General features: G+C 36.8%; 2 protein-coding genes across 7 annotated transcripts in view; one reads left to right on the plus strand and one right to left on the minus strand.

Annotated features, from left to right (window-relative positions):
- LOC137955296 (probable ATP-dependent DNA helicase CHR12) overlaps window positions 1-5,938 on the plus strand; it is a 36,493-nt gene extending 30,555 nt beyond the window's left edge. For both annotated transcript variants that reach the window (XM_068802168.1, XM_068802169.1), the window contains 2 exons: window positions 3,967-4,569; window positions 4,975-5,938. In XM_068802168.1, coding sequence (XP_068658269.1) covers window positions 3,967-4,569; window positions 4,975-5,663 — 1,292 coding nt within the window. In that variant the 3' untranslated portion in view covers window positions 5,664-5,938. The remainder of the gene's footprint in view (window positions 1-3,966; window positions 4,570-4,974) is intronic.
- Window positions 5,939-6,013: 75 nt separating this feature from the next.
- Window positions 6,014-17,879, minus strand: LOC137955297 (RAN GTPase-activating protein 2-like). 5 transcript variants are annotated; one of them, XM_068802175.1, is made up of 3 exons: window positions 17,778-17,879; window positions 11,290-11,431; window positions 6,014-7,913 (listed from the first exon to the last, which is right to left on the minus strand). In XM_068802175.1, exon 3 carries the CDS (start codon window positions 7,900-7,902, stop codon window positions 6,274-6,276), a length of 1,629 nt encoding a protein of 542 aa, XP_068658276.1. In that variant the 5' UTR covers window positions 7,903-7,913; window positions 11,290-11,431; window positions 17,778-17,879; the 3' UTR covers window positions 6,014-6,273. The 5 variants fall into 5 exon arrangements, with proteins under 5 accessions (XP_068658276.1, XP_068658275.1, XP_068658273.1 ...); XM_068802174.1 differs by having other exon boundaries at window positions 11,290-11,491; XM_068802172.1 differs by lacking the exon at window positions 11,290-11,431 and adding an exon at window positions 14,663-14,783.
- Between the last annotated feature and the right edge of the window lie 268 nt (window positions 17,880-18,147).

The raw sequence follows: 18,147 nt of genomic DNA on the forward strand, positions 1-18,147 counted from the left end.
TATGGAAAAAATATAGAAAATTAGAATATATCTCTATGGTACCAGCAGAGGCATTATGCACTTGTATTTGTTAGACTTGATGTCTACTAATAATAAAAGAAACATCATAGAAATAGATATTAAATTCTCCATACATATATCATAGAATTGAAATAATAAAAATCAAGAGAGCATACCTTTCATCTTGAAGAATATAAATAATATTTGAAGTGAACAGGATAACCTTTAGTAATTCGTTTACAAGTGATAAGCTTGCTCCCGTTCAGCCAGACTGGGTGTGCAAATAGCCTTAGCCTCACTTGTAAGACCATGGAGGAATTTATAGATTTCCAAAGGTTGTGGCACTAATGACTATTCATAAGGATACATCCCCTTAGGAGAGATACATCCCCTCAAGTGAGATACATCTCCTTATTCCCAAGGGATGTGTCCACTAAGTCAATGCACCCAATTAATCTACCTCTACAGGGGGATGTGTTGGCCATTATTTCTTATACTGAACATTCAAAGACAAAGCATCTAGAAGTGGGCCCCACACCTCTAATATCATGGTAATTTTATTTTATAAATAATATATTTGAAACCATAATTCCAACATCAACTTCAGCCTCAGTTGAATCAATGATTCCCAATAGCGCAGAATAAGTAACTAGAGTCTTACCATCAGAGTCCTGAATGACCCCACCAAAGTCATCCAACCTGGATTACCTTTGGAACTTCCATCAAAGTTCAACTTCAAACTGCCATTAGGGGAAGGATTTCAAATATGATTTTCAGAAAATTTTGTTGGGGTAAGGCCAGCAAAGAATCTTCAATTCATTCGCAGAACTGTTCCACTATAGTCACTTAATTTTTTTTTAATTGAGTCCAGGCCAAGGTGTGCATAGTTTTCTCTAGGTGTCAATTTTATCCAATTGTCCATTTCTCTATCATCTGTTTATTAAACGGAACGGATATGGAACAATAAATATTATCTGATTTATCTGTTTACCCATTTGTTAAACGGAACATAACCAGGTAATACTTATTCTATACCCGATTACCGACTATGTAAGGGTATTATTGTAATCTTTTACATACCTGTGTGGGGAGCTTATTATGCATGATATTATATGACTTTTTAATATTTTTGGACATTATAAACATATTGTAATGTTTTTTTAAAATTTAAAAAATTTTATCTATTTATTTTATTTTTACTATTTTTTCATTTAATTACCCAGCTGATAACCGTGTTAATAAAGAGAATTGGAACACCTTTAAAAATAATCGGATAGAACGGATACAGAATACCAAAATGATAATCGGAATGTTATACGGAACAATCTTATTCTATTTCATCCGTGTACTGTTTACACCCCTCATCACAGTTCTCACTGAACTCTCTTTTGATAGAAAATTCTGTCATTTCGCTCAAGCTCAAAACCCAAGGCACCACAAGAGCCAGAAGTTTCCAAAGATTGGAACTCAAGTGACCAATATGAAAAGATGATAACTCAAAAATCCAATCAGCAAGATTTCCCTGAATATATAACGGTAAACCAAATCTTATGTATAAAAGACATCCAAACCTCATTGGCGAACAGGCATTGGAAGAGGCAATGATCAGTGCTTTCATCTGATTTGCTGCACATACACCAGGTTAGGGATTGGGGCTGGCAAGCTCACCAGATTAGATGATTGGTTGTGAGGATTTCCAATTCAGTGCACACAACATAAAAAATCTTTTACCATTGGGAGGCTAACTAGTTTCCAGACCACAGTAGGATGGGAGAGCATCAGTTTGCCCTCTTTAAAATAATCCCATATGCTGAAGCAACAGTTCACTGAGCTCCAGAAAAAAAATTTCTTCCCTGTTGCTACTGCAATGGACATTAGGAAGAGTGCTTAGCAAGTCTGAAAAAGTAGAGTCATGGGAGCTATCTTGGAGCGGCTGGAATTGAATTCACCAACCAGTATTGTGGGTCTTGGGCTAGGCAATATAGAGATGGAAAAGCATCTTGGAGCATCCTGTTTCATGTTCAAATATCATCCCAAATTTAACCCAAGAACCAGATCTGATTCCAAACTTGATATTCTTTTGAAAGGAGGTTATTTCCATGCATACATTTGAGTAATAATTGGATGCAACCAATCGTCATCACAAATGCTGTATTTTGAGTGTCCTTCTCCTCAAGGTTCCTTTTTCCATGCTAAATCTCCACAACCTTCTAGCAAGTGTAGCCTTTATTAAGGTGATACATCCACCCTGACAGCAACTTGTGTTTCCAATTTGCAAGTCTTTGGAGTCTCTGAATTACTGGTTCCACAAATCTTTAGTAATCCTTTTGTAAACAAAGGAAGGCCAAGGTACTGAATTGAAAGGGATCTAAGCTGGCTCCAAAGAATTGATGCCATTTGGGCAGTACTTTGGCTGTCCAGTTGAACGAGAATCATTTCTAGTGGGTAGATGCACTGATTGAGGTTCATTTCTTGTGAAAATACTAATGTCAGGTTGGCAAATTTGTGGAAGTCACTCAACTCATGACCTGAAAAAAAGAAGTTCTAGCCTACTTTTTTAATGGGGAAAGGATGTCATTCTCGCTTCAGAAAATGTGAATCACATTCTCACCTCTTTTCTCATCTATTTACTAACGAAAATAAGACAGCTAAAAATTTTAATCTCTAAATTCATAACCACCAGAACATTTAAAAAAGAAAGGTGTTTCCAGAAGGGAGTTCCCCTGATGACATATCATTGTCCAACTAACTTTATGTCGGACACTTGCGTCTATTTATGATGCAACTAACTCAGCTGTGCAATTTGTGATGCATTTTGTAATGGTAGGACTTCGAAGGTTATTCTGGTCTATAGGAGGTGTCATTGAGCTTATAATTCACTGTAAGTAAAGTTATTGCTTTCCAGCACCTCCATAGTGCTATCCTGAGGGATCATTGGAAGGATGTTGCTGTCTTCTCGTCCTCAAGACATGCTTCCATTATGCAGTGGTCACCTCCTCAGGAGGGTTGGCTTAAGCTTAATGCTCCTTCATATTTCTCTGTTCCACTGGTTGTTTGTGACTATTTGAAAGTGGAATTCCTAGTTCTATCTGAGCAATGTTTCACTGCTCCCCTGTTATTGAATGTGAGGTTATTAGTTGCTTTACGGGACAGGCACTTCCACCTTGGCAGTTTCTTCATATTTATGATGAGATTTGTTCTCTTTGTATGGGTGTGACCTTTGTTAGGGTTCATGTAATTCTAAGTGCTGTGTCTTACTGATTCTTTGGTGCAGATGAGGGTGACTTGCATGATATTTTTGTGGGTGACTCATTCCCTCGAGACACGGGATGAGTTTTTTTGGGCTGTTTTTTGGCCCTTTTTTTGTATTTTTTGTATTCTCTCGTTTTTTTTTTTTTGTATCTTTTTCACATTATTCAAAAATAAAAAAATTATGATTAGTCATTGGAGCTTTAACATTGTCAGGAACTTTAACCTTATACCACTACTGTCTTTGCCCCCAATAAATTGATATTTTTGGTAGGCCGTCATAGTCGTCTAGATATCCTGGCTTCGCAAGGTAACTGGCCTCTGCTTGTTGTGAGTCTTAAAGCCACCTCCTCATTTTGGAGATTCACTAATCACTGTGAGAGAAGATAAAATCACCTCTTTCGAGACCTTGGGCTAAACTTGTACAGTCAATCATGCATGTTTTTGTCAGTTTATCTTATGCTTTTACCCCTCTTGGTGAGAAGATTGCTATTTTAGAGCTAATGCTTAATCATTGACTTGTGGGAACTTAATTTCTCTTTCTAACTGAAAGTAACCCCAGAAAAATTGTCTTTATATTTATACCCTGCTCTGTGAACCATTTTATAAAACTTTAGTTTATATTAGTATAAAACAACAAATTGACTCCCTCAAAATATTCTTGACTCAATAATTCATTGCATAGGATTCTTAATTTTTCAAAAATTATCTATGCAGGCACTGGGAAATCCAAGAGTCTCCAAAACCTGTCAATGCAACTCCGGAAGTGCTGCAATCACCCATACCTCTTTGTGGGGGGCGACTATAATATATATACTGAAGAAATCATCAGATCATCTGGAAAATTTGAGCTCCTTGATCGCTTACTGCCAAAACTCCAAAGAACTGGTCACAGAGTTTTGCTCTTCTCCCAGATGACACGACTAATAGACATTCTAGAGATCTATCTTAAATTGAAGAATTACTTATTTCTTAGACTTGATGGGTCAACCAAGACAGAGGAACGAGGGGCTTTCCTCAAAAAGTTCAATGAACCTGACTCTCCTTACTTCATGTTTCTGTTGAGTACTCGTGCTGGTGGCCTTGGATTGAATCTCCAAACTGCAGATACTGTGATAATGTTTGATAGTGATTGGAACCCACAAATGGATCAACAGGCGGAGGACCGAGCTCACCGTATTGGACAAAAGAAGGAAGTTCGTGTTTTTGTGTTGGTTAGTGTTGGATCTATTGAGGAGGAGATTCTGGAACGTGCCAAGCAGAAAATGGGTATCGATGCAAAGGTTATTCAGGCTGGACTCTTCAACACAACTTCCACAGGTTTGTCCTCTCTTGTGTACTTAGATATCTGATCCAGATACAAATATTTGTTGAGTTGCCTCAGGACCGGTTGCCTCTTATGAACTTTCAAGAGATGCACAGGATAAACCTGTGCATTAGTCCATTTTTTCAGGTGATTTGCAGTTATCCTGAGAGGCTGCTCCCCATGGACCTTGCCAGCCGATCTCTCTGAGTACAAACTTTGTTCAATCGGTTAATTCATGGGAGGGCCTGCTGTATCACTACACCTCTCTTCTGTGTATACTCTAGGGTGCCATGATCGGCACTTGTTTTCAATATGATGGCTACCCACTGCCTGTAGATACTTACGGTAGAAATCAAAGTTGAGAGACTAGTTCTTTGTTGTGAAACTCACAAAACAATTTTTTTTTTTTTTCCTTTCAGCTCAAGACCGTAGAGAGATGCTGCAAGCAATCATGCGCAGAGGAACAGACTCACTGGGTGCCGATGTACCAAGTGAAAGAGAAATCAACCGTCTAGCAGCTCGAAGCGATGAAGAATTTTGGTTATTTGAGAAGATGGATGAAGAGAGACGACAGAGAGAGAACTATCGGTCAAGGCTGATGGAAGAGCATGAGGTGCCTGATTGGGCATATGCTGTATCTTCCCAGGAAAAATCCAAAGGCCAAAATGAGTTAGATTTTGCAAATGGTCAAATCACTGGGAAAAGGAAAAGAAAAGAAGTGGTTTACACTGATCTTTTAAGTGATATTCAATGGATGAAGGCTGTACAAGGTGGAGAAGATTTGTCTAAGATTGCAATAAAGGGTAAGTGGAGAGAGCAAAATATTGCTGAGACCAATGAAATGACAATTGCTAATGCTACGGAGCAGAAAACTCCAGAAGTTCAGACAGAGAATGAACTGAGTGAGGGAAATAGTGACGATCTCATGAGATCCAAAAGATGCAAGTACAAGCACTTAGAACCCATCAAAGATGAAGCTGAAGGTGGCGGAGAAAATAGTTGGCAGGGTGGAGTATTTACATGGAAAACCCAAAAAAGGAAGAGATCCTCTTCTCATAACATAGCTCAGAGTTCGTCATCTGATGGCAGGAGGTCATCATTTCAATAGCAAGATAATTAATATGAATGGGATCCGGTTGATACAACTAACACAAGTATATTGAAGGGTAATGTGTCTATACAGAATGGCCCCATGTTTTACTGTACACTGCATATGGTCAGTAGATTTAGTTTGTAGTCGGGAACATTCATGTGTATCCTGCTTCGTTGTAGAAGTCCACCTGTTAGTGTCGAGCTTAATTTGTTCAAATTCACCCCATGAGCAGGTCCATCTACAATTTGGATAAATTATCCCAAGGCAAAGCTAAAGAACAAAGCCACAAGGGGATTACCTTGCCATTTCATGTGTACACCTAGAGGCTGAGCTTGCCATGTAAATCTCAAAGAACAAGCAAATCGTAAAAAGCAAAACCACTAGACAATCATAAACCATAAACCAGGCCGTAGGCATACAAGTTGCGAGGGCCACGATGGGAGTCGCATTCATCATAACCATAAAATAAAATCGAAGCAATAATCTCTACTACGAGCTACAACAGCAGGCGACGTGACATTTTAAAAAGTCACTCCATGCTGTTTGAGATTAGTTAATTAACAGTGCTAATATTACCATGTTTTCCAATCCCCCAATAATAGTTTTAGTGCCAGCAAGAAGCAGGCTACTCATCAACTTTAAGACCCCCAAGTTTTGACTCTAGTAGTCCCTCATCTTCTTCAGCAACCTCATTTTCTCCCTCAGATTTCTCATCATCATCTTCTTCTCCTTCGGGATCGTTCTCATCCAGCGATGCAAGAACACCCAAGCCCTTCTTACCTGCTTTTAATATCTCCTTGACTTCTTCAATTCCTTCATCAGAAATAAAATTGCCATTTACATTCAAAAGAACAAAGTCAGGCTTAGAAACTACTGTTTGAGCCAATTTTCGTGCTCCTGCTCTCCTAAGAGAATTTGTGCTCATATCAACTTCTTTCAGCTGTTCATGACCCTCCTCTAACCCATTAGCAATCTTTATAGCCCCCTCATCCTTTAGTTCATTCTCAGATAAGTTCAACTTGCTAAGACACTGTTTTTCTGCAATACATGCTGCCACCACAGGTGCAGCTACAATAGTGATATCATTTCCAGCCATTTCTAAGACTTCAAGAGAAGGAGCAGAATTTTTAAGAGCATTTGCTAGAGCAATGGTCCCCTCATCCTCTAAATTCAAGTAACTCAGATAAACTTCAGTCAAACCCTTAAAACATGAAATAGTTTTGCTTAAAGCTTTTCCTGCCTCCATACCAAACATGTTATCTCGCAGATCAAGTTTCTTCAAATTACTGCAAACCTCCAATGCCTCAGCTAATGCAACCCCACCATCAGAGCCCACCCTTGTGGAAGAGCACCTGAAATCCTCCAATGAAGCAGAACGTTTCACCACTTCTGAAATAGCACTAGCCCCTTCATCTCCAGTCATATTATTATGGAAATGCAGAATCCTAAGATTCTCAGTAGATGGAATCAGCTCACAAACAGCTCTAGCAGCTTCTTCAGAGATACCATCATTCATCAAGTAAAGCTCCTCTAATCTACTTTGAGATTTCAATAGTTCCCCAAAAGCCCTAACTCCCTTCTCACCTAAGGCATTATTTGAGAGATTTAAAGATCTTAAAACAGATCCCTGAAGAGCTTCTGCAAAGATAGTCATGACCTCAAGTGCTTCAGCCTCAGGCCTACCTGCTATAAAATCTGACAAATCTACATCAGTTATCTGATCCTTCAGAGCTGCCAGGATGGGTTCCACTAAACGGGCTGCACCAATCCCAAAGCTTCTGTTGCTAAAGCATATTTTAGTATATGAATTTCCTGGCACTGCTAATGGCTTTAGAAGATCTTGGGCCTCATCTGCTTCAATAAAAGCTCTTTTCCCTCCAGAAATATCAAAAAAGGTTGAAATAGGACCTCCATTTGATAACAGATCCTCCTTGCCCTCCTGTTGAGGACCCCTTTTAAGGACTTCCAGCATGAGCTTGCTGGACTCCTTTGCATATAACTGCACTGCAGAGCTTCCATCACTATCAGGCTCTTTCTCAAAATGCTCACTAGCAGCAGAAAAAGCTGTCTCTTCGATCTGTTTAGCATTTTCTCCAGCTTCTTCTTCACTAAGTAGGCCATATTTTCGAGAGAAAATGGACGGAGAAGAAAGATTTTTTGTCATTCTCTCCACAAGCATCAGTCGAGTGCTCTGGCTTGGGGGCCACAGTTTTATCGAGAAGGGCCTGTGAGAAGACTCTGTTGTTGCATCCATTATGATGAAACCTGGGAAAACAAAACAAAGAGAAGAAGAGTACGTTCACTTCACAGTTTACTTATGTCCCCAGCATATGAAATAAAATATGCCATGAATTTAGTTCGTAGGGATAGTTGACATCAACTTTAAAAAGCATTTAGATAAATCCTAGACATCAACTTTAAGAAGCATTTAGAGAAATACATCGGCCACAGAAGCTGATTTCCATCAGTATAAGCAAAAATAAACAAAACTGTTACAATATTAGTACTACAAAAATGCAGATAGTTGATGTGAACTTAAAGAGCATATTAGAAAAAAGGCAACAACTAAAATGTTATTCCAATCCTACAAGGAAAAAGTGCACCTGTAATTTCTTTTAGGAAGAAAAAATTGGTTACATCAATAGATGCAGAAAAGTCATTCATTAGACTTTAACCCATCTAATAGACCCCACATTTTTTAGGTGTACTTTTACACGATGATCTTAAAAAATAGAACCACATTTAAGATGGGAGCCTATTAGGTGGGTCTTAGATAAAAATCTATACCAACACTGAAAAATAAACCCAACAGTTTGAGAAGGACACATTTAGGTGGTTCTAACATAAGCAATTCCCACATTAAGCTAGCGGAACCATACACCCATAAGATAAAAGAGTCACTATTGCATTTTAATAAGGCTGTTCTTATCTTGTTCTAATATAAAACAACATAAAAAGAGGGAAAGGACAACTGTAATGAATTTAAAAACTATGATAAACTGTGCAATCAACTTTCAAGAGGAGCAACCTAATTTGGCAATTTACAAGGACAACATAAGAAGCCAAAAGGAAATTTGACAATTAACGAGAAGAATGTACCTAACCAAAACATAAAAGTTCAAGCAAACAAGTAAAGCTTTTATGTGTCACTTGAAACTGAATAAGCCGATTGACAACATGAAATTCCTATAGAAAGCTAATCCTTTTCAAAAAAGAAAAGAAAACTTCAAACACCAACATTTTTGCTAATTGAGAGATTGAGTAGAGAAAGAGAAAGAAGATAGAAAAAGAAGAGAGACGAGAGAAGGGTGCAGCAGTATGCATGCACTCCAATAAGGCCTGGGGGTCAAGCTCTCTCTATTAATAAATTGCTTCAATAAAAAGCACAAAAACGGCCCTCTATACTCAAACTTCTATATCTCCACATATATACTTCAGAATTTAATATAAAATAATAAACATTTGAGCTTACTACTACCCTAGACGGACAATCTAACACAAAAAATTACTAAAATACTTATCTTCACATAAATTCAACTGTCTCCCTTAAATTGGAGTATGTAATCTTTCGAAATTTTCAATTCCTTTCGGAATCACATTTAATTTCATAAACTCCTAAAATCAAGTTTTCCAAAGGCTTTTGTGAACATATCACCAAACTATTCAACAGATCATACAAATGGAATGACTACAGCTCCACTCATTACTGCATCTCTAATAAAATGAATTCTATTTAAATATACTTCATCCTTTTATAAAACACTGGATTCTTTGGAATGAGTATAGCTGCTTGGTTGTCACATCGATGGACAGAGGATCCTTAGTTGGAAACCATAACTCTAGCAAGACAGACCTTAGCCACAATAGCTCACTCATTGTATGTGTCATAATCCTATATTCTACTTCTGCACTCAAGCGAGCAAAAATGTTTTACTTCTTGCTTTTCCAACTAATTAAATTACCTTCAACAAATACACTAAACCAATAGTAGATTTCCGATCTAGCTTAGATCCTACATAATCAGCATCTAAAAGCCCCTCAATCTATAAATGACCATGTCGTTCATACACACTTCAATATTCTATATATTTGCCTTTAAAGAAATTTTCCTTGGATGCTCTATAAAGTGACTAACAACACCAATGACATATCAGGCCGTGTAAATGTGGCATTAATGAGTTTGCCGACTAGCCTCTTATACATAATGTCCTTGAGCTCAGCTATGGTATCATCATGTAGATAGTGGTTCACTTCCACAAGCTTCCCCACAAGTTTTACTCCCAACAAGCTATGCTCTTGCAACATATCAATTACATATTTCTGCTTAATTAAAACTGTCTATTTTACTTCTTGTTACCTCATTTTCTAGAAAGTATTTAAAGGATTCCAAATCTTTGGTTTGAAAACATTTAGCCAAATGTTATTTCACTTCTTCAAGACTCTTAATATCACTTCATGACAGCACAACGTCATCTACAGACATAATTAATATTAAAAATCCAAATTTCTCCTCAAAACAAATAACAAATTGTCACAGTGACTTCTATGAAATCCGCAAGGACATAACCACCTTACTAAACTTATCAAACCATGCTCTAGAGCTCTGTTTAAGGTCATAAATAACCTTGTGAAGTTTATTGACGAGCCTCATGTACGTCTTATCCTTGAGTTCAACCTTGCTATCAATGTATAGATTGTGGTTTACTTCCATAGGCATCCACACGTGTTTTGCTCCCAACAATCCTACTCTTACAACATATCAATTACATATTTTTGTTGAGTTAACTATGCTTGTTTTATTTCTTGTTGCCTCAATTTCTAGAAAGTACTTAAAAGGATTCCAAATCTTTGATTTGAAAATGTTTAGACATTTTTCACTTCTTCAATACGCGTTGTGTCACTTCTCGACCACAATGTCATCTACATACACAATTAATACCACAACTCCAACTCCTCAAAACAAATAACGAGTGGTCACAATGACTTCTATGAAATCCCATGAACATAACCACCTTAATAAACTTATCAAATCATGCTCTAGGGCTCTATTTAAATCCATAAATAACCTTGTCAAGTCTATATACTTTTCAAGTATTCCCTTTAAGCAACATATCCAAGAGGTTATTCCATGTATACCTCTTCTTCCAATTTCCAATACAAAAAAACATTCTTAATGTACAATTGAAATAATGACCATCCTTTTGTCACCGCAAGAGATATCAAAATCCAAAGAAAAGGTAATCTTGCTACAAGTAAGAAAATCTCAAAATATCAATACCATATGTTTCAGTGTACCCTTTTGCCACAAATCTCGCCTTATACCTCTCAACAAACCCATTAGCATTATGTTTTACCGTATAGACCCAGTAAAACCTTACAATAACAATATCAAGTGGAGGACCACACAGAGTCTAAGTGCTTCAAGTAATCAATGCATCCATCTTCACATTTGTTTCCTACTTCCATTTAGAACATGACAATGCTTCCTACACTGAAAAAGGAATAGTACAAGAAGATAGGGGCAACGCAAAGCTTTTGAAGGAACCAAAAAAAGAATTGAAAGGCATAAATTTAGAGTAAGATGTTGAGTGCAAGTTCACACACCCTTACAAACAACAATAGGAAGGTCCAGACTACTCACCTCAAGAACTACCGGCAAAGAGAAAATTAGCATGGGTAGAAGGAAGAAGTTTTGATTGGCATCTTTAGAGACTTTCTTCATTGGTACACTTACAATGGCTTCGGCTTTGTAGGCAAAGATATAGCACTAAGAACATATTCCACTGGAATAAGAGCGATAACATCAACATCAAGTGGCATATGGGTGATAGCTTTAGCAAATTCTGAAAAATAAGGAAATGTAAAAATATGAACTTTAAAAGAAAAAGAGGAGGAGAATAGAGAAGGAAGAAAGTGTGCATTGAGTTAAGCACATGTTAGGGTCAGAAGTCAACCCCCTTTTCTATTCAAACCATCATTAAGTGACTTTGAATCAAAAGTACAAAATACCCTTCATACACAATTCAAAGTCTTATCAAATGAGAACCTTATGTTTCAAACATGATTCTTAACTCACTACTACTTCCATAAAGAAAAACTAAAAGGGTAAAATGACTAAATTACCTTTACAAGAATTTTAACACTCCCCCTCAAACTGCAACATATATATCAGGGAACCCCAACTTATTACAAAAATTCATAAATTTCTTTCTCCCCCAAAGCTTTGGTGAATATATCACCAATCCGATCAACAAATCAAACATATAAAGTGACCACTGCACCACTAATGACTATGTCATATATGAAATGACAATCAACTTTTATATGTTTCATGCGTTCATTGAATACATGATTGTTGGAAATGAAGATGGCAACTTGGTTATCACAATGGATGGTCATGGCCTCTTTGTTTGGAAACCTTAACTCTTTCAACAATAATCTAACCCACATCAATTCACTAACTATGTAAGTCATTACTCTGTATTCGGCTTCTGCACTTGACCAAATCACTACGCTTTGTTTCTTGCCCTTCCAACTGATTAAATTGCCACCAACGAATACACAGTATCCACTAGTAAACTTTCTATCCAGTTTTGACCTACATAATTTGCATATGATATGCTCGAATCTTCGAATGAACATGTAGCTCATATAATAAACCTTTCACCGGTTGCGCTTTCAAGTATCTTAGTATTCTATGAAGTACCTCTAGGTGCACCTTACGAGGACATTCCATAAATTGACTAATTATGCGATAGCAAATGAGATATATGAACGCATAACAATGGCATAAATGACTTTACCAACCAACCTTTTATACATTGTCTTATCCTAAAGCTCAACACTGCTATCTTCATCAAGATTAGGACCCAACCCCATAGGCATCTCTACAAGTTTTTCACCAAGTACTCCGTATTCCTGTAGCATATCAATGACATACTTCCGTTCTAACAATACAATTCTTGCTTTATTTCTGGCTACCTCAATCCCCAAAAAGTATTTAAGGTACCCCAAGCTTTTGGTTTGAAAATATTTTGCAAGAAGTTCTTTCATCTATGTAATCCCTAGCACGTCCTTCCAAACAACACTATCATCCACATTGACAATTGTAGCATAACAATGACATACTTCCGTTCTAACAATACAATTCTTGCTTTATTTCTGGCTACCTCAATCCCCAAAAAGTATTTAAGGGACCCCAAGCTTTTGGTTTGAAAATATTTTGCAAGAAGTTCTTTCATCTATGTAATCCCTAGCACGTCCTTCCAAACAACACTATCATCCACATTGACAACCAACACTACAACTCAAATAAGCCTCTACAAAACAAATAATGAATGATCACAAAGATTTCTAACAACATCCTACAACACAACCACTTTGATAAACTTATCAAACCATGCTCTAGGACTCAAAGGATATAAATTGTCTTTTTTAACTTGCATACCCTTCTGAACTCCCCTAAAGCAACATACCTTGGAGGTTACTCCATAAACACTTCATCATCCAGGTTCCCATATAAGAATGCATTTTTAATATCTAGTTGATATAGAAGCCAACCCTTGCTTACTACCACAGAAAAAAAAAAGGATCTGAATTGAAGACAATCTGGCTACTGGTGAGAAGGTTTCAAAGACATCAACCCCATAAATCTGAGTATATCCTTTGCCAAAAGATGAGCCTTATATCATTCAATTGAACCATCAGCCTTAATACTTCACTGTATAAACCCAACAACACCCCACAATGGCTGCACCAAGACGTAGGTCACATAATGTTCATATCCCACAGTCAAGAAACACATCCATCTTTATGTCTATCGCCCATTTCCACTTAGGAGAACAAAGATTCATGTACTAAAGAAGGAATAGTACACAAAGATAATAATAGTGCAAACTTCTTAAAGGAGTTAGACAAAGAGTCAAAGACCCAAACTTAGAAATAATATGACGAGTATAGACACAAACATCTTTACGAACATCAATAGGGAGATGAAGATCAACCAACAAAGAAAGTACTGGCACAGGAGGTGGAGAGAAAGCCTTGATTGGCTTTTTTGTAGGCCTTCTGTTGATAAAATTGCAAAGGGCTTTGAGTATGCAACTAGTGACACAGGACTAGGAGCAACAAAACCTATATGAGAAAAGTAAAGGGCAAGAGGGTAGACCCAAAAACATATGGGATATCCTCAAAAAAATGTCACAATAACAAATATAAATGTTTTCTTGGTGGAAGGGCAGCAACATTTATGTCCCTTTATGTAGGTGAGTAACCCAAAAAAATATATATATTTAATTGCTATGGGAGACAATTTATCAACAGTGGGACCACATGAATACCAAAATAAACACAGCCAAGAACACAAGGACATAAAGGAAATAATTCAGTGTCAAGCTTCAAAATTTGGAAAGGAATTTTTCCTTCAATCACCAAGGAAGGCATCCAATTAATAAGAAAGCAGGCAATAAAACAGTTCACCCTAATAAGACTTGAGAGATGATATGAAATAACATAGTTCATGCAACCTCAAACAAATAACAATTTTTCCTTTCTACAACTACATTCTACTATAGAGTATATACACAAGAAGGTCGATGACTGATACCAGTACTTTGACAAAAAGAATGAAATTTTCTGATTCACAAACTCAAGCCCATTGATGGTACACAAAATAGGAAGTGAAGCACCAAATTGCGTTTTTATTTCATTATATAAATTCAAAAATATATCAAAAACTCTAGCTTTGTCCCATAGGAGAGCACCCAAGTAGACCTGAATGAACTAAAATTGTCAATAAATGGCACAAAATACTTATACCCAAAATACTAGTAAGTATATGTGGCCCTTGTACATCTGAATGAACTATTTCAAATAAACTTCTACTGGAAGATTGACAAGATGGAAAAGATACTCAATGGCGCTTTCCTCACAGGCAAGACTTGCATTGAAACATGGAACTAAATGGTAACGTAGGAAACAAATGAGACAACTTTGCTAGAGAAGGATGACCTAACCTGAAATGCCACTAGAAGATTGAGTCATTCACACTAAGAACTGAACAAGGTGGTTGTGATGAATAGCCTCCAAGTGATAAAACTCATCTCTCTGATGCCTTGAACTAATCATCTTCCTCATCTAGAGGTCTTGAAAGACATTGTGAATGGGATAAAAAGTTATAGAACAGTTTAAAATTTTGACAAACAAAAACAAGATCTACAGGAAATTTTGGAACAAGTAAAACAGAATCCAAATGTAATGATAGAGTTAGCAAAAAATTGTTCCAAAACCACTAACAGAAGAACATAACCACCAGCCAAAGTTACTTGTTTACATGGTGTCGACTAAGTTTGAAGAACAATGAAGGCATGCCTAACATATGGGATGATGCACCAAAATCAATAAACCATGTAGAAACAGGACTCATATGCAAAGCAAACTTACTAAACATAATTGAAGTGACCAAAGTAGTTTTGGCTGGCAGAGTGGCATGGGCTACAAATGCAAAGAAGGAAGTCAACTAGGCTTATCGTTGGACTAAGTGTTGCAGCTCATCAGGGGAAAAAATGTATTTTACATAACAAAGAATGACAATAGGAAATCAAACACCATAACCTAATAAGCTTAAACCAATAGTGTATTGGTCTATTGTTGAACAAAGATTCTCAACTCCTTTTTCAAAAAAAAAAAATTCTCAACTGTTTAATCATCATCTTCTCGTTCAAGTGCTTTGAGACAATCTAATCATGAAGAACCCAGCAAGCCTTAGAAATCTATGACTAGGAAAAACGACAACAAACTAATGATGATAAATAAAAAATAAAAATAACTGGAATATGGTATTAAGATACCCTGCATAATGTTGGCACAAGAAACAAAAAGAAGGTTGTTTTCAACCTATAACACATTGAATTCTCATGTGAATCAAGTTTCATGAACAATTGTTTCACCATCTACATGCAAAAGGCCCCAATAATTGGAAGTTTTATAATTGGAATCTTTACCCAAATCAAGCTTCAAATATTTTTAAAAGAACCACAATAAGGATGCTTCAAGAACACATTTTTTGACAATTTAGACAAAAGCATTGTTTAACACCAGAACGTTACTTAAGACCATAAACTGTTCCTCTATCAAGAAGAGTTTTTTTCCTATTTAAATCAGAAATCCAACAAGCCACTCACAAATAGAGCATCCTTCTCAGCTTAGATTATGTTAAGTCCTCAAAGTTCCCCATACCTAAAGTCCAGAAGTGAAGTAAAGCCAAAACTTATGAACCCAGGGCACTTCCTTTTTTTTATTCTGAATTTTGAACCCATGTGCCTTGTCAGAACTTAAACCCAAGACCTCCCACCGAGAAACCCCCATGTCAACATTAAGCCAAAGGCCCAATCCAAAACACTAAGCAAAATTTAATAATGTTATATCAAAGAAACAAAAGATGGTAGGAGCTGCATCATCCACCCTATCAGATACAATGATCACAGCAACATTTTGATGATCTACAATTAAAAGAGCTTTCTCAATGGAGATCGAGAATCCATCAAGAAACGAAAAAAAAAAAAAAAAAACCAACAAGACATCTATGAAGATGGTTAAGAAAGCCCAAAAAAGGCAAGCTCGGTGATGAAACCAGAAAATGACAGTGTGAAACAGATAAAAAGAATAGTTAACCCTAGTATAGTTGGAATAAAACTTTGAAGAAAAAAACAACTTCATAGATAAGGCCTACACTCTAAACTACTATTAACAAACAACAGTGAAGAAACTAATATCAAGGACGAGGATTTTTAGTACACTAAAAGTGGTTTCAGTTTTAGATGCTTAAGTTTAAAAAGTAAGATGGAAAAAAAATAAGCAAAACAGAAACAGAAATCCACATAGAGGACAGAGACGAATTAATAATCTCCCCTTTCACATATGCTACGGTGCCTTTCCTGTTAAGTGCAGCTCTTTATCACCATCAACCACTTAACTTCTGTTAGTTTCTCAGGGCTCTCCATTACTGACTCCATAGCCTCCATCATAATCTTTGCTTTGATGAGTAAGATGATCAGCATACCATATTAAATTCATATTTTTTTCAATGTATATGCTATTCTTACTTACACATGCATATACATGAAAAATATTTACTGAACATCACAGCCCTTGACCAAAATGTGTGATGTCATAATAAAACAAGCCTTGTTAAACAGTTCAAGAATCCAAAAGATCCTGTGGGAGAGCAAAGTGACACGTTCAATTTTTTTTTCCAATTGAATGATCAAATACTGTTAGACAAAGAATTTTACAAAGTCTGGTTCCAAGTCCAACAACCACATAAATCCTCATTCGCAAGATGACAAAGCAGAATCAGGTCATCACAAAGAAAAGGGAGAGAATTCATGTCAGCCTAAGTTTTTTATGAGAAGGTTGCAGTACAAGAATGTCTGACTGCATATGCTCATAATGTTACTTTAGAAGCGATATAGCAAAGAAAGAAAAGTAGTTTATAACACACGTGCACCATACATCATTACAAATAACAGAAGATAAGTCCTTGCACAAGTAGGGAAGCCTGCAGGTGGTTGAGGACCAATACTAAGAGTTGTAACTTGACATAAAGGCCATTAACAAATGCGATGAACAAAAGCCCTTCTTTCTTCAACTCCAAAATCTAGAAGGTGCATCATGGGACATGTAGTGATACCCACGCCAACAGGGCAAACCAAGTTTGATTTCAAACTTAAAATAATCTATAACTTTTGGTTAGGTAAAGAAATAGAAAAAAAAAAAAACATTCCACATCCATTATTTCACGGTTTCACAAACATCATAGAAGAATCGCACCCAATGTAACTCAAATTCTCAACTACTCAATATAGATAGATAGATAGATAGATTATTGCGTCCACAAATTTCAATAGAAAAAAGGGTTACAGGAAAATCGTGAAGAATAAAAATAACTTCATTCAACGAACTCCATTATACTACTAAACCAAAAATATCATTTTCCCGAAGTTACAGCGACTTTAACACTAATAGCTCAAGGTATAACCAAACCCTGCCAGCATCAAGACCATACAATCTAGATTTGCTATAAAACGCAACGGAGAGGCAAAAAAAAACAGGAAAATCTGAAATGGATACCTGACTCTTGAGAAAGTGAGAAAGGGCAAGACAGCGAAGAGCGGGAAGGTAGCAGAGAGCGCGGGAGGGCGAAATTGGGGTCTGGGATTTGGATTTTGGAAATAGAAGAGTTTACCGGCGGAAGGGAGGGAACCGGTAAACCCTTGTCTGTTTTCAAAACGCAATCTTGACCGTGCACTTTCAATCATCACTTGACAGTCTTAACGAACGGCTGCCGTAACACACTGTGGATGATTCAAAAATCAAAACGCTTCGAGTCAGACCGGTTGGTCGACACGATACAAATTTGAACAAACCCGATCGAAAGCCAAATCGAAAAAAAAGATTTTTTTTCTCTGTTTGGTAGAGAAGAGAAAATATCAGACAATAA

The sequence above is a fragment of the Aristolochia californica genome, unplaced genomic scaffold (assembly GCF_029961685.1).
Source record: "Aristolochia californica isolate CCGP_79_NKW_82.1479 unplaced genomic scaffold, dmAriCali1.0.hap1 SCAF_2, whole genome shotgun sequence".
Taxonomy (NCBI): Eukaryota; Viridiplantae; Streptophyta; class Magnoliopsida; order Piperales; family Aristolochiaceae; genus Aristolochia; species Aristolochia californica.